Source organism: Hyperolius riggenbachi, chromosome 3 (assembly GCF_040937935.1).
Source record: "Hyperolius riggenbachi isolate aHypRig1 chromosome 3, aHypRig1.pri, whole genome shotgun sequence".
NCBI lineage: Eukaryota > Metazoa > Chordata > Amphibia > Anura > Hyperoliidae > Hyperolius > Hyperolius riggenbachi.
The window spans coordinates 167,393,407-167,419,418 of record NC_090648.1 but is presented as its reverse complement, the minus strand read 5'-3'; the positions used below and the strand labels follow the sequence as shown (position 1 = coordinate 167,419,418).

Genomic DNA, 26,012 nt, shown 5'->3' with positions numbered 1-26,012 from the left:
GTCTATTCTATGGAGCTGAACTCCCCATCAGATAGAAATCTTTGCAAGATGCTGCACACACAGATGCTGTAGACATTCAAAAGATCAGAATCTGCAAAAGATCAATTCCTGCAAAAGATCCGTTCCTGCAAAATGCATTCATAGTCTAGGATATCTGCAGATCATCATACACACCTTGTTTAACAGACATTCATCTGCAGATCAGATCCACCAGGATGGATTTTCAGATCAGCAGATGATTGTCTGATCTGCAGATGAATGTCAGTTAAACAAGGTGTGTATGATGATCTGCAGATCTCATAGACTATGAATGCAATTTGCAGCAACGGATCTTTGGCAGGAACATATCTTTTGCAGATACTGATCTTTTGTGTCTGTACAGCATCTTTGTGTGCAGCATCTTGCAAAGATTTCTGTCTGATGGGGAGTTCAGCTCCATAGAAGACTGTGTAGGTATGGCTCTCATACTACATGGAAAGGGGTAAAATTGGTCTAAGATCTTTCATTTTCCAAAGACTATGGTCTGATGTGTGTATGAGCCTTAAGAATGGCTGCAGTTTACATTTTCCCAATTAAATTTGTATTTTTCTCCACCCACTGATTTCCTGACATTGTTCAGGTATGTATTTGGCTGGTGTTGGCTCCGCCTACTTTTTCTAACCCTAACACACAATTACTCAATGACCAAGTTTGTGCGCTTTGCGGTCTTTGGCATCAATAATTTGCATTGAAATTAAACAAATCTGATTGGCTGTTTGTGGCTCCACCCCCTTGTCTAAATTTGAACCCCAGTCACCCAATGACCAACTGTACCAGGTTTAAGGTTTGTGCCATTAACAGTGCAAGAATGGCAGCAATTACATATTCCCCTTGAAAATCAATAGGTGAATTTTGATTGTCTTTTGTAGGCTCCACCCACTTTTCTGAATATTAATCCCAGTCACCCAGTGACCAATTGTGCAAAGTTTGAGAACCCTACCATTAACAGTGTAAGAATGGCTGCAGTTTACATTTTCCCAGTGAAATGTGTATTTGTATCCGCACACTGATGACCCGGTATTGCCCGATTATGTATTTGGCTGGTGTTGGCTGCACACACTTTTCCTAACCTTAACACACAATTATTCAATTACTTAACCTCCTTAGCGGTAACCCCGTGTGTGACACGGGGTAAGCCGCCGGAGGGTGCCGCTTAGGCCCTGCTGGGCCGATTTTCATAAAAAAAAATTTTTGCTGGACGCAGCTAGCACTTTGCTAGCTGCGCCAGCACCCCGATCACCGCCGCCGCGCGCCCGATTGCCGCTATCCGGTGCGGCGCGCGCCCCCCCCCCCCCCCAGACCCCTGCGCTGCCTGGCCAATCAGTGCCAAGAAGCGCCAAGGGGTGGATCGGGTCTCCCAATGACGTCCCGACGTCGCTGACGTCATCCCGCCCCATCGCCATGGCGACGGGGGAAGCCCTCCAGGAAATCCCGTTCTTTGAACGGGATTTCCTGATCGCCTATCGCCGGAGGCGATCGGCGGGGCTGGGGGGATGCCGCTGAGCAGCGGCTATCATGTAGCGAGCCCTGGGCTCGCTACATGATTTAAAAAAAAAAATAAAAAAATAAAAAAAAAACTGCTGCGCTGCCCCCTGGCGGTATTTTTCATACCGCCAAGGGGGTTAATGTGGTCGCTTCCCCCCTCCCCCCCAAGCAACGCAAGCAAAGATGTGTCCCGCTCGCCCATCTTCCACCGCTGTCTGCAGTATATGCACACAGGGAGATGCAGTTGGCAAAAAAATGTTATTTCCCACAATGCAATGAGGTTCACAGACAGCAAACTGTCAGGTCTGGAAGCAGACACACACACACACACAGGGACAATAGGAGAGAGAGAATATATATATATATATATATATATATATATATATACACACACATACACACACACATATACCCATATATATATATATATATATATATAATCAGACGTGTGTGTGTGTGTGTGTGTGTGTGTGTGTGTGTGTGTGTGTGTGTGTGTGTGTGTGTGTGTGTGTGTGTGTGTGTGTGTGTGTGTGTGTGTGTGTGTGTGTGTGTGTGTGTGTGTGTGTGTGTGTGTGTGTGTGTGTGTGTGTGTGTGTGTGTGTGTGTGTGTGTGTGTGTGTGTGTGTACGGGTACGTGTACGTGTGCGTCTCTCTCTCTCCATCACTTGAAAACTCCTTGACCGTTTTCAGCGAAACTTGGTATACAGATCTCTTGCTACCCGGGAAGATATGAGATATGTTCTGGGGGGTCTCACATCCCCTCTGCACACCAGTACGGATTTCACCCATTCACATCAATGGGAAAAATGTAAAAGGCTGCCATTCTAATAGTAATAAAGCTACACTCCCCAAACTTGGCACAATTGGTCGGTATCTGAGGTTACAGATATTATACTGGTTGAACTCGATGGACGTAAGTCTTTTTTCAACCAAAATAACTATGTAACTATGTAACTATGTAACTATGTAACAAATTCAGGGGAAGTGGGTGGGTTATAATATGGCCAATCAAATGTCAGCAGTTCATTTTAAATGGGAAAATGTAAACTGCAGCCATTCTTACACAGTTAATGGCAGGATTCTCAAACTTGGCACACTTGGTCACTGGGTGACTGAGATGAATATTCAGAAAAGTGGGTGGAGCCTATGACAGCCAATCAAAAGTCACCTATTGATTTTCGAGGGGGATATTTAAATTGCTGCCTTCAAGGGGGATATTTAAAGAGAATCTGTACTCTAATATTCTTACATTAAAAAGCATACCATTCTATTCCTTATGTTCCCCTGTGCCCCTCTGTGCTGTTTCTGTCACTCCCTGCTGCAATCCTGGCTTGTAATTAACAGTTTTAGGCAGTGTTTACAAACAAATGACTGGCTTCTAACCAGAGTATCATAGGCTGAGAACAGCTTACTTGTGATTCATGCAGAGCTTGGAGGGGGTGTGTAAAGCTTCTGCCAATGACAAGCAGTGCTGCACATTCCACACATTCCAGCCTCTGCCCGACAGACACGACAGAGGAAAGGAGACAATATTTATTACAGAGACAGTGCAAGTAGGAAAGGTTGCAGTTAGACAGACCACATCAAAACAGGTATAGGAACTTATAGAATAGAAGAAATAAGGCTCAAAATTTTGTTACAGAGTCTCTTTAAATTGATGCCATTCTTACACTGGGGTTCAAATTCACAAAAAGGGACGGAGCTACTAATAGTCAATTAGATTTTAATTTCTTTGGGAAAATGTAAAATTATTTATGCCAAGGACCCCAAAGCTCACACACTTGGTCATTGAGTGACTGTGTGTCAAGGCTAAAAAAAAGTGGGCAGAGCCAACAACCACCAAATACATAGCCAGGCATCACCGGGTCATCAGCTAGTGAAATATATATTCTAGCCATTCTGAGAAATGGTGTATGTGGGTGCCATGATAGTGATTTACATAAAACCAGCTCTATTATAATGATTTGCAGTTTTGTCTGCCATTAGCAGCAGCCGCCATTGCAGGTTATGCGTGATGATTGGGGCGATGTGGATCGTGTGTACAAAACTGACTGTCAGTTAAAGGCTTCAGTTCAGCTCTGTATTTCAAGTGGGTGGGGGTCTCAGGAAGTGCTCACCTCCATACCACCCTTATTTCAGGTTCATCCTATGGACGCATTACAACTTACTGATATGCTTGTCTTGGTCTTCTTAGATTTTGCTTTGGCCGGGGTTTCAAGGACCATATCTGTCTCCAGACGACTGAGTTCTTCTACCTGGAATATGTATAAAAGCCAATGCACAACTTGATTATTTTAAACAGCTAAATGACCAGGTCCCTAAACCAGTGCAGTAGCCCAGTTCACTACCTTTTGCCAGATAGAGCTGTCTTCTGTAAGTAAAAAATCTTCATTAGCGGAAGAAATTTTCCCTGGATTTCCCTTTGCTTTAGATTCACTGTATTCCATGTATAGATCTTGTATTGCTTTGTAAGGACAGAGATTGGTGACTTCAATATCCTTCTCTTCTTGGCTGGATAACAGATTGTCCTTTCTCCCTGGAACGAGGTAGCCCCAGCCATGCTTATCAGAGAAGTGCAGAGGATAGCCGTCCCATGTCAGACGCATTAGCTTTGGAGTTACTCGCATCTGAATGCTAATCAGGCTGGGGCCAGGGACCCAATCGGGATCATCAAATTTAGGACAAAGCTTACGATACCACCTGCAAGAGCAGACAGAAGCCCTTCTTTAACTCCAATACAGATTTGTACATATCAAGCACATTTCTTTGTATGTTTCACTTACTCCGGATGTCCTGGCAAGTGCTGATTTCTTTTAGGTAAGGAAGGCAGTGTATTCTCTATGATAGTCTCCATGTAAAGTTTACCAGGGGAGGGGAGCAATTCTTCCTCTTCACTCATGGGGCCAATATCTAAATGACAATGCATAAGCATATATTACATTTTTTTTGCCAGAGGTTAAAATAAACATTAAAAACAAAATAACATAAATTTAAAACATTTTAAAGGTTACCTACCCAACCTACATTTCCGATCTTTTTCAGAGGTACACACCTAGCCGCGCTCACTCCACTCCTCCAATGAACTTCGTCTGACTGCCCCCCACATAACCCAGTCCCATGCACACCGCCAGGACTTCTCAAGAGCTGCTCCAACACTATGGAACTCCCTACCTCCCCCCCATTAGGGCAGCCCCCTCCTTCAACATCTTCAAGAAGGACCTCAAAACTCACCTTTTCACTCTGGCCTACCCCCCTCACTGGTGCTCTAAACCCGCAGCTGAACTCTGGTCCCCTACCTTTCATGTCCCTACCTCTCCCTTTTGATTGTAAGCCTTCGGGCAGAGTCCTCCTCCTTTTGTGTCCTACCTGATCATGCACCTCCAATACTGTGCACCCATGCTATGGATCTGAGTAAACTCTTGAGTGATCTCAACTTGCCTAATCTCCATGCTCCCTCTGCTTTGCAGCACAAAACACTGAGGTTACTGACATCTATACGGCTACAAGTGACTGAGTTGCTGTCTGGTGTGAATGGCATGAATCACTTCTCACCTTCATGGGAGTCGGGGAGGACAGTGGAGCCTGTAGCATGCTTTGAAGCGGATTTTAAGTCTTTCTGCTTTTTGCTGACTTTTACCTTCTTTTGTTTGAACTCTTGTACATCCCACTCTAAATCCCAAAGCCAAGGATCTGTTTTGTACCTGATGGCAAACATACAGGAAGTTACATCATATTTGTCATACATTGGGATTTTTAAACACTCTAAAATATGTATGTAAGGTAAGATTAAATATATATATGTAATTCCTAACCGATTACAGGGTTTATCTCCAGTATAATGATAGAAATAAACATTTAAGGTCCTTTCACATTCCAGCCATGACTTGCGCAAAATCATCCTATGGGGCTATCACATTGCAGTGCAGAGAGTTCTGTGAGGATAATACAGTGTATACACTTGCGTTACAGGATGATGTGCGCATTTACATTGCTGAGAGCCATACTTTTATTGTACTGTATGCCTCACTGTATTCTGTTAACGTGCGGTGCACATTTTTTGACACGGCGCGATTGAAGAGTAATCGCATTGAACCATTCTGTTCTAAGTGTGAAAGTAGCCTAAAGGGTCACTGTGATGAAAGACCCAAAACTGGATACAAAATCCTGATGCGTTGTTGGTAGTGCAGACCAGAAGTGAATGAAACCTGATTGTCAGTGAAATACATAGCAAGCGCCTCAGTACCAGCCAACAACTCCACGCATGTCCTGCAAAAGTGTCAATGAACACCAGTGGGTTTTTCTTTACAGCAATTAAAGTGAAAATGCACCCTATGAATCACAACATTGTTTAGATATTTTTTCACAAAAACTCTACAAGACCTAGAGTAAAAGCACTAGTGTAGCTTAGGAGCTCTGGGCCCCAATGCGAGTTTTGCATTGGGGCCCTCAAGTGCTCTATACATAACAATTGATAGAGTATCAAAACCTGCCAAGGACAGCTGCAGTGTCAGAGAGTAGGGATGGTCGGAATGCCAATTTTTCGATTCCCCGGTAAATCCGCATTCCGCCATTGCCAAATTACTGATTGCGCTACCAATTTCCGCATTCCAATGCGGAATTTCCACCGAAAATCGTGGAAATTCCGCCCGATTTTAACATCGATTTTCTCAAAAACTATAAAGTCTTTTTGAAAACCTTTTTTGCATCTTGTTCAGAAGATTCTGTTTAATAATCCCTGAAAATTTGGTGTTTCTAGGACTTACGGGGGCTTTGCTATTAACCGCTAAAGTCGGCGGATTTTTACTGTAATGTAAAATGCAGAAAATAGGCAGATGCAGATTTTCTGCATTTTATATTACAGTAAAAATCCACCGACTTTAGCGGTTAATAGAAAAGCCCCCTTAAGTCCTAGAGACACTAAATTTTCAGGGTTTATTAAACTGAAGCTTGTGAACAAGATGCAAAAAAAAGTTTTCAAAAAGACCTTATAGTTTTTGAGAAAATCGATGTTAAAGTCGGGTAGAATTTCCGCGATTTCCGGCGGAAATTTCCACGATTTCCGGCGGAAATTTCCACGATTTCCGGCGGAAATCCGCCTACCGCACTAGAATTAACGATTTCCCCATTCCGATGCGGAAATGCAATTTCCGATCGGTATTTCGGAAATTGCATTTCCGCGGAATCCGAATGAGCATCCCTATCAGAGAGGCGTAGGCTGGGGAGGAGAACAGTCTATTAATGGTAACCACTAATCAAAGCACATATAGAAGTGATCTTTACCAGCCTAGCACCAATAGAGAGCTAACAAGGCTGTTGAAGGAGGGTCAGTCCAGGGTGTTGTTACCTCTGCATCCCCTAATGCTACGCCACTGAATAAAAGCCTGCACAAACATTTTACTTATTAACACAGATGTAAGCTGTCTTTTCAGATAGCTCCTAGTGTACATTATTTGTTATATTACAGAAATAAAAAATACTGTTTACTGCCAACAAGAATCAGACTCTTCTTCACTACTTCTCTTCAGTTCAGTAGAAAGTAGGAATTCAAGTGGTTGCTGTAAAAAACATAAATGGGCAGCACAGTGGTGTAGTGGTTAGCGCTCTTGCCTTGCAATGCTGGGTCCCTGGTTTGAATCCCAACCAGGTAAACATCTGCAAGGAGTTTGTATGTTCCTCCAGGAACTCTGGTTTCCAATGAATTTATACAGATAAATTCATTAGCTTCCCCTAAATTGGCCCTAGACTAGGCTACATACATTACACGATACATACATAGACTTACTATGGTAGGGACTAGATTGTGAGCCCCTCAGAGGCACAGTTAGTGCCAAGACAATATACTCTGTACAGCACTGTGGAAGATGTCAGTGCTATATAAATACTAAAATAATAATAATAAATGTCTCCTCCTCCATGAGGCTTGATTAATAAAGTTCAATACATACCATAATGACTTGCGTGATTGCCATGAATATATTTAGTAACTTACACATCATCAGACAGAAGCTGACAGGCATCATTAGCCAAGTTCATCAGTGATTTCTTCATCTCCTTCTGCAGTTCATCATAAGTGGTCTGAGCCTCATCCACATACCTCTCCCAGTTCTGGTTCACTGGCAGGTAGGAAACCCCCATTTCTAGCATTCCAGCCAAAGTCACAGGGTTAGGACACCTATGTGCATATATGTACAATAAAAAGAACACTGTAATTAAAACTGTATTAAATATTTTCGAACGATACCATAGCATGAATGGATTTGTTACTCATCACTGTATATTTCTCAGCATGAATGTACTTTCCAAGATCTAACCTACATCATTAACATAGGTTGGGCTGAGGGAACTAGGCTCTCCTAGATAATGGCTTCATCAATGCCTTCATGTTCCTCTTGTCCTTTAGAGGTGAAGGGACAGCAGAGGAGGCTGGAGGGAAGGGTACGGAGGAGGCAGCATGGCTTTGCTGAAGGAGCAATGACACATTGTGGCAATCAGATCTATACTTCTCTGATCTGAAATCGCACACAGATTTTCAATAGATTTCACCATGAAATGGTGTGACAACCTTCAGCCCTGTCTCATCTACGTTGTGACAATCTCTCTCTGGCAGGCTAAAAGGCACAGTCTTGTGACATACAGCCATCCATACTGGATGGCGCCGTCATATGACCAGAAGCACGAGGAAGGTCATTGGCCTATAGGCTACTGCTTGAGGAATGCAAACAATCGGTTGTTCTAATGCTTTCACCTAACATTATCATCACACCACTTTTGATTACTAAATAATGCTAGAAGGGATGGTAAAAAACTGTTTTCAATCATGTAGGGGGGGGGGGGGGGGGGACATCACAGACTAAACCCTTATCTTGAACTAAAAAAAAGGAAAATAAATTAAGAGAACTCTCTAAATAAAGCAGGTCTTATCTATTGCTTGTACATTCAATGTGACTCTGCACGTGAGATGACATCAGCTAATATTACCTCTCCATAAAGAGTGGAAACTGTTCTCTGAACACCTCATGTGTTGCCTGCACATCCTGCGCACAGTAATACATAAGATTCTAAAGAGAAAAAAAGCATAGCCTCCATGTTAGGCACACAGGTAACAAACACTAGAGAACAACACTAAGCCAAAAAATAGCAAGCAAAGAACTACACATATGGTTACACAAACGTAAAGAATATGCAGAGACAAACATGAAGTTGGTAGTTTTCTTAAAATGCCTAGCTCTGTGTGCCACTCTTATTTGCAGGTTATAAGCATTATGCCATTTTACTTTTTGTTGTTATTCTGAGGCTGTGAAATCTGCTGTCATGCTAATCCTTTGAAGTATGAGTTCTACTTGAAGGACAAAGGGAATGATTAGAATCTCTGAAGATACTGTTCCTGTGGTTTTCACATACATCGCGCTACAAATATCCAAGCTTTTAAACAGACAGTTTTTACAGACCTAATGGTACTAACTACTTAGTTGGCAAAGGTCACATAGAAAAAGAACATGCTTGCACAAGACATTTCGTAAATTAATATTAAAAAATGTCTTTCCATTACAAGCCAGCCAGATATGAATTTCTAAAACTGAGGGAGGCTGCAATTGCATTTATTGCAAGCCTGGAATTTGCCGGTTGTTCCAATTATGCAGTGTCTGAACATCTTTGGTACCCATTATGGTCTGTGCGGTACACTGCACAGTGCCACAGATGGCGAGGGAGCTATACAAGTCATAATAATAGTAAATGAGCAAAAGATCAAAGAAAGAGTTAATTCTTGCAATTACACAACCCTGATAAAGAGGTCCCAAGAGTAGCAGCAGGTTTACCTGGAATTCAGCTCTTATATCAGCCATCGTCCCATTTACAAACAGCTCTCGACTTTCCTTGTCCAGAGGCGGCCCTCCAACATAGAGAGCATGGACATCAGCAAGGTTGTTGATGCTGCTTATATTTACCCAATCCCAGGAATTGATCTGCAAAAAGATCACAATGTCAATGTTACTTCAAAAGGAAATGCTGGAAAACGTTCTTTTTAAATTCATATTCACAAAATCTTCTTTTCTCGGTCATCTGGACCTCTTATTACTTTTATACATTTCCTAACCAGTAAGGAAGCACACACACTAAATTGAGGAAACTGCCATAGGAAGAAAAAATATATCTATGACCAATGAATGGGCAGACTGAATCTGAGAAACTGGTTCCCAGCAGTCATTAGATGGGATGCATGTGCAGTATGATCATTATTAAAATAAAGAATAAGGACCATTTTCTTTCCTGTTTTTATTCCTTGCGTCGCATATCACAAATACACTGTAATCGTGCCTGTACACCTATCAGATCACAGCAGAATTGCTGCACGATCACTGTAGTGGCAAATGTGAGAAGTGCAATCATGTTTCTCAGTGGAAAACAGCCCTAGCAATATACAAAGGATGTAATACTAACTTCACAGAGGTCAAAGACTTAAAGTACCACTGAACTGAGCGGGGCTTTCATTGCTCTTAGTTTCGTTTTGTGAATGGTGCTGTGACACGTCACAGCATCATCCTCTCAGTCCAGTGCCCGTAAGTGTCCACACAAAGCCGAAATCTTCTATTGACTAGAACAGGCTTGGGCAAACTTGGCCCTCCAGCTGTTAAGGAGCTACAAGTGCCACAATGCATTTGCCTTTATGAGTCATGACTGTGGCTGTAAGACTCCTGCAATGCATTGGGGGACTTGTAGTTCCTTAACAGCTGGAGGGCCGAATTTGCCCATGCTTGGACTAGAACGTCAAATAACGGAAGGGAGGAAGTGGCAGTTATCCACATTAGGAACACCCCCGATCACGCCCACGTCTAACGCTGTCATTTTAGAGCCTTTTAAAAATAAAAAATAAAAACACAGCATAACTCACCTACTTCGGTTCCCTTCACTGTCTTTTCCGCCCTGTTAGCACTCTTGTTCTGCCGCTGGGTCCTCTCGTGTAAACCGGTATTGTCACTGCAATAGCGCTGACCCGGAAGTACTGCCACAGTGTATGTATGCATGCATATATACATATACATGCACCTTGGGCAAGACTCCCTAACACTGCTACTGGCAATAGTGCCTTAGTGCCTGCAGCTCTGGCGCTTTGAGTCCACCAGGAAAAAAAAAAGCACAATATAAATGGGTGGTGGTGGTGGTTAAGGTAGTCGTTAGTAGAGGGAGGGTTCTGTGTGAGGATAGGTTTTTGTTAGGTTGCGTTTTCTGATAGTAACAGCTTTAAGCAGTTGGTTAGGTTTCACTTTATGATAGAAGCTGTAAATAATTGCAACTGGTGGCAAAATCTGAGAAAGTTGCAAACCTTTTCATTACAGGGTCTCTCCCAAGAATCTAGCGCGTGTACGTAAATGTCCAATGCCTTGCTGAGAGATCTGGACTGCCAGAATGTATACACACACATACATACATATTCACTGCTACGGCGCTGATCCGAAAGTAACCCGAAAGAAGACAACATTTATATTGTGCTTTTTTCCTGGCGGACTCAAAGCGCCAGAGCTGCAGGCACTAAGGCGGGCTTCTATTGCCAGTAGCAGTGTTAGGGAGTCTTGCCCAAGGTCTCCTACTGAATAGGTGCTGGCTTCCTGCTCAGTAAGCCAGCACCTATTCAGTAGGAGACCTTGGACAACACTCCCTAACACTGCTACTGCCTATAGAGTGTGTTCCATTGGCTACAGCTCAAGAACTGGGAATCTGCTAGGAGAAAAGTGCGATGAAAAGGTTCTGTGTCTTGACTTGTGCCTACTTCTGGGTTACTTTCAGATCAGCGCCCACCGGCGTACCTACCGGGGATGCGACCCCCTCAGCCGTAGGGGGGCCCGGGGCTGCTCTGGGGCCCGCTCACTGTGCGTGGAGGGAGCGCTGCTCTGGACCCCCCAGCAAGGTGCTCAACTGGCCGCAGCGTCTAATAGACGCTGCGCCAGTTCATTCCCCGCAGCCCCGCTCCAGCAGCCTGCATAGTCTCCGGCAGGCAGAGCAGGGCTACGGCAAGATGGCTGCCGAAGAAGCCCTACACTGGAGACTATTTGTGTCTCTAGTACAGGGCTTCGGCAGCCATCTTGCCGTAGCCCTGCACTCTGCCTGTCAGCGCGGGAGATGTGCTGCAGGAGGACTCGGGGAGCTGCGAGCCAGATGCCGGGAGAGGAGAAGACTTCTGTCAGGTAAGTGAATTGTTTTTTTTTCACAGGTGCATTTTTTTTTCTAGTGTCTGCTGCCCACATTGTGATTTTCAGGTGTCTGCTGCCCACATTGTGATTTTCAGGTGTCTGCTGCCCACATTGTGATTTTCAGGTGTCTGCTGCCCACATTGCGATTTTCAGGTGTCTGCTGCCCACATTACGATTTTCTGGTGTCTGCTGCCCACATTACGATTTTCTGGTGTCTGCTGCCCACATTACGATTTTCTGGTGTCTGCTGCCCACATTACGATTCTCTGGTGTCTGCTGCCCACATTACGATTCTCTGGTGTCTGCTGCCCACATTACGATTTTCTGGTCACTGCTGCCCACATTGCGATTTTCTGGTCACTGCTGCCCACATTGCGATTTTCTGGTCACTGCTGCCCACATTGCGATTTTCTGGTGTCTGCTGCCCACATTGCGATTTTCTGGTGTCTGCTGCCCACATTGCGATTTTCTGGTGTCTGCTGCCCACATTACGATTTTCAGGTGTCTGCTGCCCACATTACGATTTTCTGGTCACTGCTGCCCTCATTGCGATTTTCTGGTCACTGCTGCCCACATTGCGATTTTCTGGTGTCTGCTGCCCACATTGCGATTTTCTGGTGTCTGCTGCCCACATTGCGATTTTCTGGTGTCTGCTGCCCACATTGCGATTTTCTGGTGTCTGCTGCCCACATTACGATTTTCTGGTGTCTGCTGCCCACATTACGATTTTCTGGTCACTGCTGCCCACATTGCGATTTTCTGGTCACTGCTGCCCACATTGCGATTTTCTGGTGTCTGCTGCCCACATTGCGATTTTCTGGTGTCTGCTGCCCACATTGCGATTTTCAGGTGTCTGCTGCCCACATTACGATTTTCTGGTCACTGCTGCCCTCATTGCGATTTTCTGGTCACTGCTGCCCTCATTGCGATTTTCTGGTCACTGCTGCCCACATTGCGATTTTCTGGTCACTGCTGCCCACATTGCGATTTTCTTGGTGTCTGCTGCCCACATTGCGATTTTCTGGTGTCTGCTGCCCACATTACGATTTTCAGGTGTCTGCTGCCCACATTACGATTTTCTGGTCACTGCTGCCCACATTGCGATTTTCTGGTCACTGCTGCCCACATTGCGATTTTCTTCTCACTGCTGCCCACATTGCGATTTTCTGGTCACTGCTGCTTACATTGCGATTTTTTGGTGTCTGCTGCCCACATTATGATTTTCAGGTGTCTGCTGCCCACATTACGATTTTCAGGTGTCTGCTGCCCACATTACGATTTTCTGGTGTCTGCTGCCCACATTACGATTTTCAGGTGCCTGCTGCCCACATTATGATTTTCTGGTGTCTGCTGCCCACATTGCGATTTTCTGGTGTCTGCTGCCCACATTACGATTTTCTGGTGTCTGCTGCCCACATTACGATTTTCTGGTGTCTGCTGCCCACATTACGATTTTCTGGTGTCTGCTGCCCACATTGCGATTTTCTGGTGTCTGCTGCCCACATTGCGATTTTCAGGTGTCTGCTGCCCACATTACGATTTTCAGGTGTCTGCTGCCCACATTACGATTTTCAGGTGTCTGCTGCCCACATTACGATTTTCAGGTGTCTGCTTGCCCACATTACGATTTTCAGGTGTCTGCTGCCCACATTACGATTTTCAGGTGTCTGCTGCCCACATTACGATTTTCAGGTGTCTGCTGCCCACATTACGATTTTCAGGTGTCTGCTGCCCACATTACGATTTTCAGGTGTCTGCTGCCCACATTGCGATTTTCTGGTGACTGCTGCCCACATTGCGATTTTCTGGTGACTGCTGCCCACATTGCGATTTTCTGGTGACTGCTGCCCACATTGCGATTTTCTGGTGACTGTTGCCCACATAAGGATTTTCTGGTGAACGCTACCCACATTAGGATTTTCTGGTGAACGCTGCCCACATTAGGATTTTCTGGTGTGTGCTGCCCACATTACGATTTTCTGGCCCACATTACGATTTTCTGTTGAACACTGCCCACGTTACGATTGTCTGGTGAATGCTGTCCATGTTACAATTTTCTGGTGAACTCTGCCCACATTACGATTTTCTGTCCCACATTACGATATTCTGGTGAACGCTGCCCACATTACGATTGTCTGGTGAATGCTGTCCACGTTACAATTTTCTGGTGACTGCTGCTCACGTTACGATTTTCTGGTGACTGGTGCCCACATTACGATTTTCTGGTGAACTCTGCCCACATTATGATTTTCTAAAGGCCCACATTACGATTTTCTGGTGAACTCTGCCCACATTACGATTTTCTGGCCCACATTACGATTGTCTGGTAAAATGCTGCCCACTTTACAATTAATTTACAGTGAAACGCTGCCCCATTACGATTATTTGGCACCTATGGGGGGGCCCCATCCAAATATTCGCAGGGGGGCCCAGTGATTTCTAGTTACGCCCCTGTCAGCGCCGTAGCAGTGAAAATGCCAGAATATATACGAGAGGACACTGTGGCAGAACAACAGCAAAAGGAATCCGGAGTAGGTGAGTTATGCTGTGGGGCTTTTTAAAACATGTCATAAAAATACAGTACAGGTGTACTATAAAGCGAACCTAAAGCAAAAAAAAAAAAAAACTTGCACTATAATGTATGTTTAGTATGGATAAGGAATAGAACATAATCAAAAAAAAAAAAAAAGTATCTCGTATTTTTATTTTCAGTTGTACAGTATATTTTTTTTCCTATAACATTGTATCATTCTGTTGTAGTTTTAAAAGCACACTGTCTTGTAAACTGTAAAACAAAGTAGGGATAATGACCCTTTGAACTTTCCTGCAGTAAAAACTTATCGCAAGCTGTCTCTCGCTGTTTCTTTGCTGTTTAAGTGCTTCAGAAAACAGGACTGTATTCGACCCAGTGGGTCATAGAGCTCAGAGAAGCTCTTCTGCATAGATAACAACTGAAGTTTTTTTTTTTAACTCTTCCTGTACTGGAAAACAATATGAGACTTTTCATCTTTGCTACTAATGTTCTATTTCTTAGCTGTACTACACGCGCAATTTATGTGTAAGGTGCATACGCACATCCAATTTTGATTGGCCAATTACTGAACAATTTTACAACCTTCAGTATGAGGGCCAAAAAACATGTTTGAACAGATTGTATAGGTAAGATCTCATACTAAAAAAAAAAATGGCCATTCAAAATTGGATGTGTGTACCAGGCTTTCTGTGTTGGCTGTCCAGCAAATAGATAAAATCCCATTTCTCTTTTGATGTAGATGCTCTAAGTTACTTACAGCTGGACCATCATACTTGTGTCTAGTTTTCATAATGTGCTGTTTGACCTCTTGAAGTCCCTTCTTCTTCCCATATCTACTGGCCATCCATAAAGTGCGCTGAAATCCAGTCAGGCCAGAAATGGCCATGTGCATACTCATCGTATCCATAAACCGCATCTTAGAGCCCTAAAAAAATAAACATTACTTTACAAATATGTGCCAATATGTGTATTTTAGAAGATATACCATGTAGTTTGCTCTGATATTTGGATAGTTTACTAAACCCATCCATTATCAGTGCATGCTGTGGAGGTACCGCCTCACATGTTAACAGTGTTATTATATGTATTTATTTCTTTTCTATAGTGTTATTATATGCTGACCATCTACAGATCATTAACCGTGTGTGATACATGGGAAGTGCCTGCAAAAATAAGGATGTGATCTGGGCACCAAGCACAAACCCAAATGATTTATTTCATAAGCAGTCCCCCGGAGAGAGGCGGCTGTGAAGAGGGAGCAGACGAGGCACTACAGCTGTTTCTATGCTACTCATGCTCATCAGAGAAGAACACATGAGCAAGTGTCGCATAGACACAAAACAGCTGTAGCTGTAGTGCTCTGTCTGCTCCCTCTTTGCACCTGCCTAACCTAATATAGCGCCGAAGACCATTAGCAGAGGTAACGTAACACCTTGGTCAAACTTCAAAGAAATTGATGACGAAGTCACATCAAACATCCACCTTCACGACTGAAGATAATGTTATTGTTAATGTTGATATATCTATGACATCATCCTGTTTACCCAAGTTGATATTTGTCAAACGAACCAAAAGTTACTTATTATTGCCTTACCTGAATTTATACTGGATGTATTGTATTTGAATGACTACGATAGATGGATGATGTGATCCTAAGCTATTCTTTAAATTCAAACAATAAAAATAGTGTTACAAAAAAAAACATCCACCTTCACCTCCTCCAAACTACCTGTGACCTGGATCCTGGCCCAGCACAGTTCATGTTGAACTGCCCTGACATGTTTGTACGGGTATTCCTCAAAATTGTAAACTGTTCCTTACAATCAGGGATATTTCCTGCTTTACTGAAGGAAGTAATCATCAGGCCTCTCCTCAAAAAACCCTCCCTGGATAGGGTTGCCAGGTGTCCGGTTTTACACCGGACAGTCCGTTTTTTGTGCGCTGTGTCCGGTGCAAAAAGGCATGCTAAACCGGACAATTAAGTTGTCCGGTTTAGAGCCCCCCCCCCGCAGCACAGGAGGAGAACAGCGCAGCAGAGAGAGAGCTGGGAGCAGCGGTGGAGAAGGGGGGCAATCTCCCCCCCCCCTTCCCTCACCTTAGGGTGCTCTCTCTCCCCCGCTGTCTCCTCCAGGATGATGTGCAGGCTGGCGAGTGGCTGCAGGCGGAACTTACCTCTGTGTCGCTCCAGCGCCGGAAGTTCGGGTCCCGCAGCCGCTGAGATTCGACTCAAAAAAGATCCGGATCAAAGATCCGAATCATTCATGAGCCGGACAACACTAATCAGTCTGAATAGTGTTGTCCGGCTCATGAATGATTCGAATCTTTGATCCGGATCTTTTTTGAGTCGAATCTCAGCGGCTGCGGGACCCGAACTTCCGGCGCCTGCGACACAGAGGTAAGTTCTGCCCGCAGCCACCCGCCAGCCTGCACATCATATTGGAGGAGACAGCGGGGGAGAGAGAGCACCCTAAGGTGAGGGAAGGGGGGGGAGATTGCCCCCCTTCTCCACCGCTGCTCCCAGCTCTCTCTCTGCTGCACTGTTCTCCTCCTGCAGGGGGGGGGGGGGGGGCACCTGGCTACCTAACCTATTCTGGGCACATATAGCCCCTGGCTACCTATTCCGGGCACATATACCCCCTGGCTACCTATTCTGGGCACATATAGCCCCTGGCTACCTATTCCGGGCACATATAGCCCCTGGCTACCTATTCTGGGCACATATAGCCCCTGGCTACCTATTCTGGGCACATATAGCCCCTGGCTACCTATTCTGGGCACATATACCCCCTGGCTACCTATTCTGGGCACATATACCCCCTGGCTACATATACTGGGACATTTACACCCCTGCCTACATACACTGGGACATATATACCCCCTGGCTATATATACTGGGCACATATATCCCTGGCTACATATACTGGGAACACTGGCTGTTTGTCATTATGTGCATTTAGTGGTGAAAAGCTGTCTCTTTTGTGCATTTACTGGTGAAAAGCTGTCTCTTATTATGTGCATTTACTGGTGAAAAGCTGTGTCTTATTATGTGCATTTACTGGTGAAAAGCTGTCTCTTGTGCATTTACTGGGGAAAAGCTGTCTCTTATTATGTGCATTTACTGGCGAAAAGGTGTCTCTTATGTGCAGTTACTGGTGAAAAACTGTCTCTTATGTGCACTGGACCAGTACTACTGGTGAGGACAGTTAGTGACATGGCTATGTACTCTGTAATGTCCTGCAGAAGATGTCAGTGCGATATAAATACTATAAAAAAAATTTTTAAAAGGCCCATTGCTTAGCCCCACTCTACATAAAAGTGTGCTTCTGACTCCGCCCCTAACTCCACCCCCTGTCCGGTTTTCTCCATCAGCCGACCTGGCAACCCTATCCCTGGACCCAGGTGCAATGACCAGCTACAGACCTGTCTCTAACCTTCCCTTTCTGGGTAAGCTAATTGAAAAAGCTGTATACCTCCAGCTAGAAGCCAAAATCCTACAAAACAGTTCTGACCCATTCCAGTCTGGCTTCAGGAAACATCACAGCAGGGGCGCCTAAAGCCACTGGCACTAAAGGCAGCTGCTTGGAGCGGCATGAAGGAAGGGGGGCGCGCTGCTGCGGGGGGAGACTGAGGCTGATCGGCGCTATTACAATCAGCTGCGGCTGCTCTGATCGTGGTTTATTTACACCACGTGCTCTGCCGCTTGTATCCACGCCCCCCGCCCAGGCCCAGCCAATAGACTTGCAGCCAGGAAATCCCTAGAGTCCCACCCACTCAACCTCCTCCTAATCGCCTATCCTGCCCCTCTCCTAGCAGCAGCCGCATGATTTGTTTACTGCGTGCGGCTCCGCCTCTAACTCCGCCCACCCGCCAGCCAGAAGTTCGGGTCCCTGGCCTTCCCGCAGTCTGACCCGTTGAAGCTTCGCCTGTGTCCCCCTGAGTGTGTGACGAGCAGGCAGAGGTGAGCTGCAGCCTGCAGGGGGGAGAGACTGGGATCAGCGCAGCAATGCTGATCAGTGCAGAGAAGAGAGGAGGAGGAGGCAGCTGTGCACTGTGGGAGCCCAGAGCTGTGTATATCGGCATTGTAACATGTGAGCTGTACGATGCTGGTATACACAGCTCTGAGCAGCTCACAGTGCACAGCTGCCTGTCTGGAGACTGACACACATCCCCTGACCCCTGCTCTTATCAGCTCAGCTGCTGCCAGGAGATCGTCACTCCTGATAAAAACCCTCGCTGACTGTCACGTGCTGGGGGGGGGGGGGGGGGGGGGAAGAGAAGCAATATACAGCTGCATACATGCTGACAGTGGGGGGGGGGGGGATGAACAAGGGCACACAAAGTAAGAGCAATTATCTAGGACTTTGCTCTGGGTGCCCATACATCTAGCTATGATAGGCAGATCAACTAAGAGACAGATTTCTCTCTGAACGAATCTGATCAGAGAGAGATCTGTCAGCTGCCCATACACCACAGGCTGATTCCAGATCAATTTCATGCTGAAACTGATCAGGAATTGGACTTGTGACGCCGCATCTCACCGCCCGACGCTATCCCCTAATGTAAATTGTGTCCCCAGGTGCCCTGTGCAGTAGAGGTTACCTGGCAGTGTCTGTCTCTGCTCTGCCTCACATACATGCGCCCTATGTGGTTGCCGGCGTATACGTGAGTGTGTATGTGACATCACACAGGCACGCACATATACGCTGGTAACCACGCGGGGCGTGTGTATGTGAGGCAGTGCAGAGACGGAGCCATTGGTGGACACAGACAGGTAACGTATACTGCATGTTACCATTATTTTTTGGTGAAAGATTGCTGCATTAAGATTTAACATTGCAGCATTATGATTATTTTATGGTGAAACATTGCAGCATTAATGTACCCCTGACACCAGTATTTTTAATATGTTTTCCTCCCTGGTGCTGTGTGACTAGCAAACAGCGTCATCCTCCCACCTCCAGCACTTCCTGCGGCCCCCGTTCTGACGTCACATATGGGCAGGGAGGAAGTGGCAGTTCTTCCTCCCTGTGCCCGTGCTCAACTGAGCCCCTTCCACCTGCCGCTTTAGTTCCCATTATGATCTGCCGCAGACAGTGTGCAGGGGAGCTGCGCTGTGTGCGGTCTTGTGGTGATTGAGGCTGAAAGGATATCCGACCTCAATAATCACAAGTCCACACACAGCGCAGCTCCGCGGCCCGCTGCATGCAGTGTTTCATGAGCGGAACTAGAGCGTCAGGTGGAGGGGGCTGCATTATGGATGGGCAGAGGGGACAAGGAACTGCCACTTCCTCCCTGTCCATATTTGACGTTCTGCTCAGTCGAAGATTACGACTGAGCAGAATGGGGTCTACAGGGGGCACAGGAGGGGGGAGGATGGTGCTGCGTGCTAGTCACACAGCACCAATAACGTAAACGATGTTAAAAATATCGGGACCAAGGTGTGTGTCAGGGGTACTTTAAGATTATTTTCATTGGGGGGGGGGGGCACAGGTTTTCTTGCCTGGAGTGACAAAATGGCTAGAGGCGCCCCTGCATCACAGCACTGAAACTGCCCTCATCCAAATATGCAACCACCTGCTCATGGCAAGGGACAGAGGAGAGCGCTCCATCCTGATACTGCTAGACCTTTCTGCAGCCTTTGATACAGTTGACCGTGACATCTTGATAAACAGGCTACAGGCATACTGCAGCATTGATGACATAGTTCTTCAGTGATTCCAATCCTTCTTGAGTGCCAGAACCCAAAAATGTCTATGGGGCCCTTCCTGTCCACCTCTGTACCACTTAAGTATGGGGTGCCCCGGGGCTCAATCCTTTCTCCCCTGCTTTTCATGATTTACAGGTTACCGCTTCGAAAACGAATCCAAAAACATGGCCGGACATACCACTGCTATGCTGATGACACCCACCCAACTATAACTTTCCTTCAAGCCTGGTGTGACAGACCCAATTCCAACTATAAACGCCTGCTTACGTGAACTACAGCAATGGATGAATGACAACTGGCAGAAACTCTAATGCAGACAAAACTGAAGTCCTTCTGATTGGAGGGCAGCACATGACAACAAAACAACTTAACTTGCAGTCTTCACCACTGGGAATAGGAGGCACTGATCTACACAGCTCTGATCATGTGCGTAGCCTGGGAGTTATAAATGAGAAATTGGGAATTTGAACTCACATCTCTACTGTGGTGAAATCATCCTATTTTCACCTGAAGAACAATCGCAAAAATCAAGCACCTCATCCCCCCAGAAGATCTACCAACCTTAGTTCATGCCTTCATTACATCCCGACTGGACTACTGCCATGCTCTCTACACTGGCCTTCCAAAAAAGGACTTGTACCGCATACAGCTGATACAGAATACTGCTGCCAGACTGCTAACCAACCAACCCCGTTACTGCCACATAACGTCAGTCCTGCACTCCCTTCACTGGCTACCTATAAAATGGAGGGTCCTATTCAAGATCGGCCTACTGACATTTAAATCACTAAATAATCTGGGCCCTGGATACATGAAAGAAATATTACAGCTGCGTAGCAATCCCTGCAATCTCAGATCTACAGGTTCTAATAATCTAGTCATACCAGAGTCCACTTGGAAACTTTTGGTCTCAGAGCCTTCTGTCATGCTGCTCCTACGTTTTGGAACTCCTTACCCCAGCAGATCAGGACAGCTCTATCCCTGGACGTGTTTAAATCTAGACTGAAAACCCACCTGTTCAGTTTGGCATTTGCAGAAATATGACTTTTGTTGTGTGAATACTTCATCCTACTATTAACTACTGAATCAGAGAGCCTAAGCGCTTTGAGTCCAATGGGAGAAAAGCGCTATAGAAATGTTTTTGTATTGTATTATTGTATTGCCTCTCTCTGGTATGTCTACCACCCTTCTTTGAATTGGTTGTAGGCTGCATGTGGCCTGCTTATGAAATAAATCATTTGGATTTGTGGTTGGTGCCCGGATCACGTCTTCATTGTAGCAGCTGATTCTAACTTGTTTTTTCGGATGCCTAGCGAAAATGTCCTATCCCTGATTCAAAATATTCTACAAGCTCCAGGTGAGACATTCTGGGCTGGGGCACACTGTGAAAATAACTGAATTCTTGTCAGCCAATCACCAAAGCTGGGGGTAGATAGACTGTTGCTATATTAAAGAATGACAGTTGCTTTATTAGAACATTTCATACTGAAATCTATTGGAAATCTGTTCCTAGTCTGTGGCACACATCAGATAGATTTCTGTCAGATTTGACCAGACAGGCATCTGACAGGAATGTATCGGCTGGTCGAATCTGCTGCAAAACCATAAGTGTATGGGTACCTTAACACAGCAATCAGCCATTTGATAATCTTCCCACAGACTCTCTCTCAAATCAGTGAATAACCATTACCTTGATAAGATACTGTTCTTTAATAAATGCTCTATCAAAGCTGACATTGTGGCCCACCAGCAGCCTCTCAGTCCAGTTGAGTTTGCTCATAGCACTTGACTTTGCTGAGGTCTCCAGTGGTATGAGGTCAGACAAGGACATTTGATTGGACCATGTGTACCGTTCTTCAATTAGTCTCCGACTACACCATGAATACCTGTTTAATGAAAAATACAGGAACGTTCAATATCAATTATTATCAAACTCTACATTTGTACATAAACACTCTGCCTCACCAGCACTGAGGAGAAACAGCCACAGCTAGCGTTGGGCACTGCCCCTCAGACATGCAGACCTCCACATCAAACACGAGTGCCTTTTCATCAGGGAACTCCACCTGCTCCCTCCCTCCTCCTGCTGTATACTTGGTCCATCCGGTCTGCCAGGCCCATTCCTGAGGCATTGCTGGAATCTGACTCTGCAACAGATCATTAGCTGCTTCCAAGTACGGGAAGCTTTGTTTTTGAGCCAGTATTCGGAAATGTTCCTCAATGTTATTGCCATACATCCTGGGAAGCTCTAACTTCACATCCGGCATGGTGGAGGTCTCTTGGTCCCAAAGTCCATGACTGATCAGATGGTCTTTGCTCTTCTGAAAGTCGTCTTCAGAATACTGTGGTAAAGTACCTTTGAATATCTGTTCATGAAGCCCCTTGGACAGCATCTGTATATTAAGCGGGTTCATACGTCTCTGTGGAGATTCTGATGTACCATCTTCAGGGGATAAGCGTGATGCCATTGTGCACATAGTATACTTGAAGTCTCTCATCTCCCAGTAGTATGCCAGGCATGTTTTTTTCCTCAGTAATCTGTTCATTTTTCCAGTCTGCGCACTTAGCTAGTAAAAAAACAAACAACAAAATAGTGAGATAAATTACCATTTTGGCAAGCTAGCAACACCCCCCTGTGAATTTTCTGATCATTTCAGCTCCTGTAGAACAAACTGCTGAAAAGTAGAATGATTTCCTTGATTCTACAGCAAAGTCCCAGTTATCTGCAACTCAAGCAAACGGAAGTCTCAACTAACTGGCATGCCTGATAGATAACGGGGACCGATGGGGGTCAGGCGATACGCCGGCTTACGTGCATGGAGGACACTGGAAAGCCGCTAAGAGTTGCAGGGAGACTACAAGACATTGCTGGAGGCTCGGTGAGTATTTATGGGGGGAGGTTTGTGAGTTTTTTTTGGCCAGTCTCAAGCAACCGACAAGAACATGTATCCAGCTCAGGCAATCCCCACCAGTGCCAGATGCCAGGTACTCTGCTGTATTAAGAATGGTGATCATTTTAAATTGATGAAGTTTATGCAGCTTGGCATTGGACCAATCAAATGCAGTGGCTGATGATTCTGACTGGTCCAAATCCAAGTTGCCTCGAACACTTCAAAATCCAGCGCAGGAGACTTGGGCACAGCCGGTGCCACCATAGGCCGTAATAGGCTATAGCAGGTACAGGGAGTAACTTCAGCGCCGTCAGAAGACGGCGCTGAAGTTGCTTTTAAAACAATAATTAAGCTTCCAGCAATTGCTGGAAGCCGAATTATTTCATTCCCCACCATCCATGGCTGCCTGGAGGGGGAATAGTAATTAACACGGCCGGGACTTGTGCTGCAGCAGGATCAGCCATATACCGGCTGTGTCCTGCGCCCAAGTCTCCAGCGCCGTTCTCTCTCGTACGCAGTTGCATAGCTATAGGAAATCTGCATCAACTCACAAGCTATGCATCTCACTTGACCATCTCTAATCTCTGTATAAGACTAGAGTTTATAAGACTAGAGATGATCAATGAAATATTTCTGACCTGAGGTACATTTTTATCTTGGAATTTCTATGAAGCTTGAAATTGGGCCAATGAAATGCAACAACAATGTACATTACAAAGGGGCGTCTGTAAATTTAGACACTGGGTGAAACTGCTAGTGGAATATCGGCAATATTACCAATATTCTACAACTAGGCGGTAGATAATACCGATAGTAGGATATATGTAATATTTTACCAAAATTCTACTACCACTTTACCTAACCTTACTCTCCTAACGCTAACCTACCCCTACCTATGCCTAACACTAGCCCCTCCCATCACATACGGACGTCTTGCTTTGCCGTTACCAAGTGTGCCACAGTTGCCTATTTTTGCTATAACTGCTGCAACTGCTGCTGTAGCTGCTATTTTTTCCGTGCGCCCAAATTTCTGTCCCGGCGATCGGTTGCTGCTAATTAACACTACACTCAATAGCGATGCCCGTATTGCAAAGTAGCCACGTCTGCTTCCGGAGGAGGCATAAAAGAGCAGCTTTCAGCGGCTGTGGTATGAAGGAGAACAATGCGCTTCTGAAAGCCCAGATCTCTCAGCAATGCTTTGGACATTTATGTACACACGCTAGATTCTTGGGAGAGACCCTGTAAATGTTTGCAACTTTCTCAGATTTTGCCACCAGTTGCAATTATTTACAGCTATTACTATCAGAAAGCGCAACCTAACAAAAACCTATCCTCACACAGAACCTTCCCTCTACTAATGCTGAACCTTAACCCCCCCCCCCCCACACACACACACACACACACACACACACACACACACACACACACACACACACACACACACACAGCCCTAACCTTCCCCCATGCCTAAACATAACTAAGCTGATGTATAACTTTACAACACCCCCCACCAACAACTAACCTTAAAACTCTCCCCACCGCCGCCTAACCTTAAAAAACATTTTAATTGCAAAACAATTACAGCCAAGAATATAAAAGGAAGCCATGCATGCCCAATAGTGCACAGTCCATACAGCACTCATGTGCTGCTGTACAGGTAATAGCAAAATCTTCCAGGTCGCAAAATATATCACTACACCAGCCTCAACCAAGAACCCTCTAAGCTAGAGTGTGTACTAGGTTTAGTCCCAGTTCTCACTGGCGGAACTAAATGGAACCTATACTAACGGAGGTGAACAGATCCTATGCTAATCAATGGGATCCTTTCACATTGCTATTGCTCTGTTAGAATGCGCACTAAGGGAATGAAAAATTGTTGCCTTTTCAAAAACTGATCCGTTCTATGGATCAGTTTTTAACTTATGCAATGTGAATCAGCCCTTGATTGAAGCCTATAATAGGATGTGGGACATATGGTTATGGTTCAGTTAAAGGACAACTGTAACCAGAGGGATATGGAGGCTGCCATATTTATTTATTCTTAATAAATACCAGTTGCCTGGCTGTCCTGCTGATCCTCTGCCTCTAATACTTTTAGCCATAGACCCCAAGCAAGCATGCAGCAGATCCAGTGTTTCTGACATTATTGTCAGATCTGCCAAGATTAGTTGCATGGTTCTTTCTGGTGTTATTCAGACACTACTGCAGCCAAACAGATCAGCAAGTCTACGGGCAACTGATATTGTTTAAAAGGATAACTATGGCAGCCTCCATATTCTGCTCACTTCAGTGAGCCATAATCCGGAAAGTTATTGAGAACTACACACAAAGTACACTTCCTCTTCAGCCCTCTCCTCCTCACACGAGCTGGAACTGGAGTACCCCTCATTACAGCCCTGAACAAGTAAACTCCTATACTATATTACTGTTATAAAACAGGAAGCTCATGTAACATCCGACGCCTCCTATGATAAAGAGCGGAACTCAGAGCTGGCATACAAATAGCTGTAAACACCGGAACATGGCTCTGCTTTTCACTTATGTAAGAAAGCAGCACGCTCGCACGGTTAGGCCCGACTACAGACCGGTCACCCGCCTGGAATGCCTCCCGTCCCCACGTGCCACTTACCACCGCTCACGTGTCACCACATGGGCCTCGAGGCCGAAGGCTATGTATATTCCATAAACAGAAATGAGAGGAATACCTGTTGCAAAGACTGGTGGGATAAGATTCATGCCATCTACATCATGTGAGACGCAACTTATCTGGCCTCCATTCAAAATATCCCAAACCGTGGAACGCATTATGCAAACAGCGACATCTACTGACGGAAAATAGTTTATATGGGCAGATTCTCAAAAAATGTAGGAAGCGAACGGCCGCGTGGCCTAATGGATAAGGCGTCTGACTTCGGATCAGAAGATTGCAGGTTCGAGTCCTGCCGCGGTCGCATTTTGCTTTGTGCCTACTTTTGACATTTTGTTATAAGGACTTTATGCATGCTTTGTATTTACTTTTTTCAAATTTCATTTATTTAATGTTTCCTTTTGCAGGGAGATAAACAAATATTTAAAACTATTTCTGGATCATTATTATGTTTATTTGAATATAATAGTTTTGTATTTTACTGGGGGCCACAGAGATTTACAGAAAACCTTGAACAGCTCAT

General features: G+C 45.2%; 1 protein-coding gene and 1 non-coding gene across 3 annotated transcripts in view; one reads left to right on the top strand and one right to left on the bottom strand.

Moving 5' to 3' along the window:
• POLG (DNA polymerase gamma, catalytic subunit) overlaps positions 1 to 25,629 on the bottom strand; it is a 59,288-nt gene extending 33,659 nt beyond the window's left edge. Inside the window, exons 1-11 of one of the 2 annotated variants that reach the window (XM_068275209.1) lie at positions 25,548 to 25,629; positions 21,917 to 22,518; positions 21,642 to 21,837; positions 15,002 to 15,169; positions 9,342 to 9,488; positions 8,503 to 8,582; positions 7,514 to 7,696; positions 5,077 to 5,225; positions 4,308 to 4,434; positions 3,873 to 4,224; positions 3,693 to 3,779 (exon numbers count right to left, since the gene is read on the bottom strand). In XM_068275209.1, the coding sequence (XP_068131310.1) occupies positions 3,693 to 3,779; positions 3,873 to 4,224; positions 4,308 to 4,434; positions 5,077 to 5,225; positions 7,514 to 7,696; positions 8,503 to 8,582; positions 9,342 to 9,488; positions 15,002 to 15,169; positions 21,642 to 21,837; positions 21,917 to 22,497 (2,070 nt within the window). In that variant the 5' untranslated portion in view covers positions 22,498 to 22,518; positions 25,548 to 25,629. Of the gene's footprint in view, positions 1 to 3,692; positions 3,780 to 3,872; positions 4,225 to 4,307; positions 4,435 to 5,076; positions 5,226 to 7,513; positions 7,697 to 8,502; positions 8,583 to 9,341; positions 9,489 to 15,001; positions 15,170 to 21,641; positions 21,838 to 21,916; positions 22,519 to 25,471; positions 25,527 to 25,547 lie in introns of those variants that run through there. The other variant, XM_068275210.1, reaches the window with a different exon arrangement.
• Positions 25,630 to 25,720: 91 nt separating this feature from the next.
• TRNAR-UCG (transfer RNA arginine (anticodon UCG)) lies at positions 25,721 to 25,793 on the top strand. The gene has a single exon. It is a non-coding gene; the product is annotated as a tRNA-Arg (tRNA).
• The last annotated feature ends 219 nt before the right edge of the window (positions 25,794 to 26,012 follow it).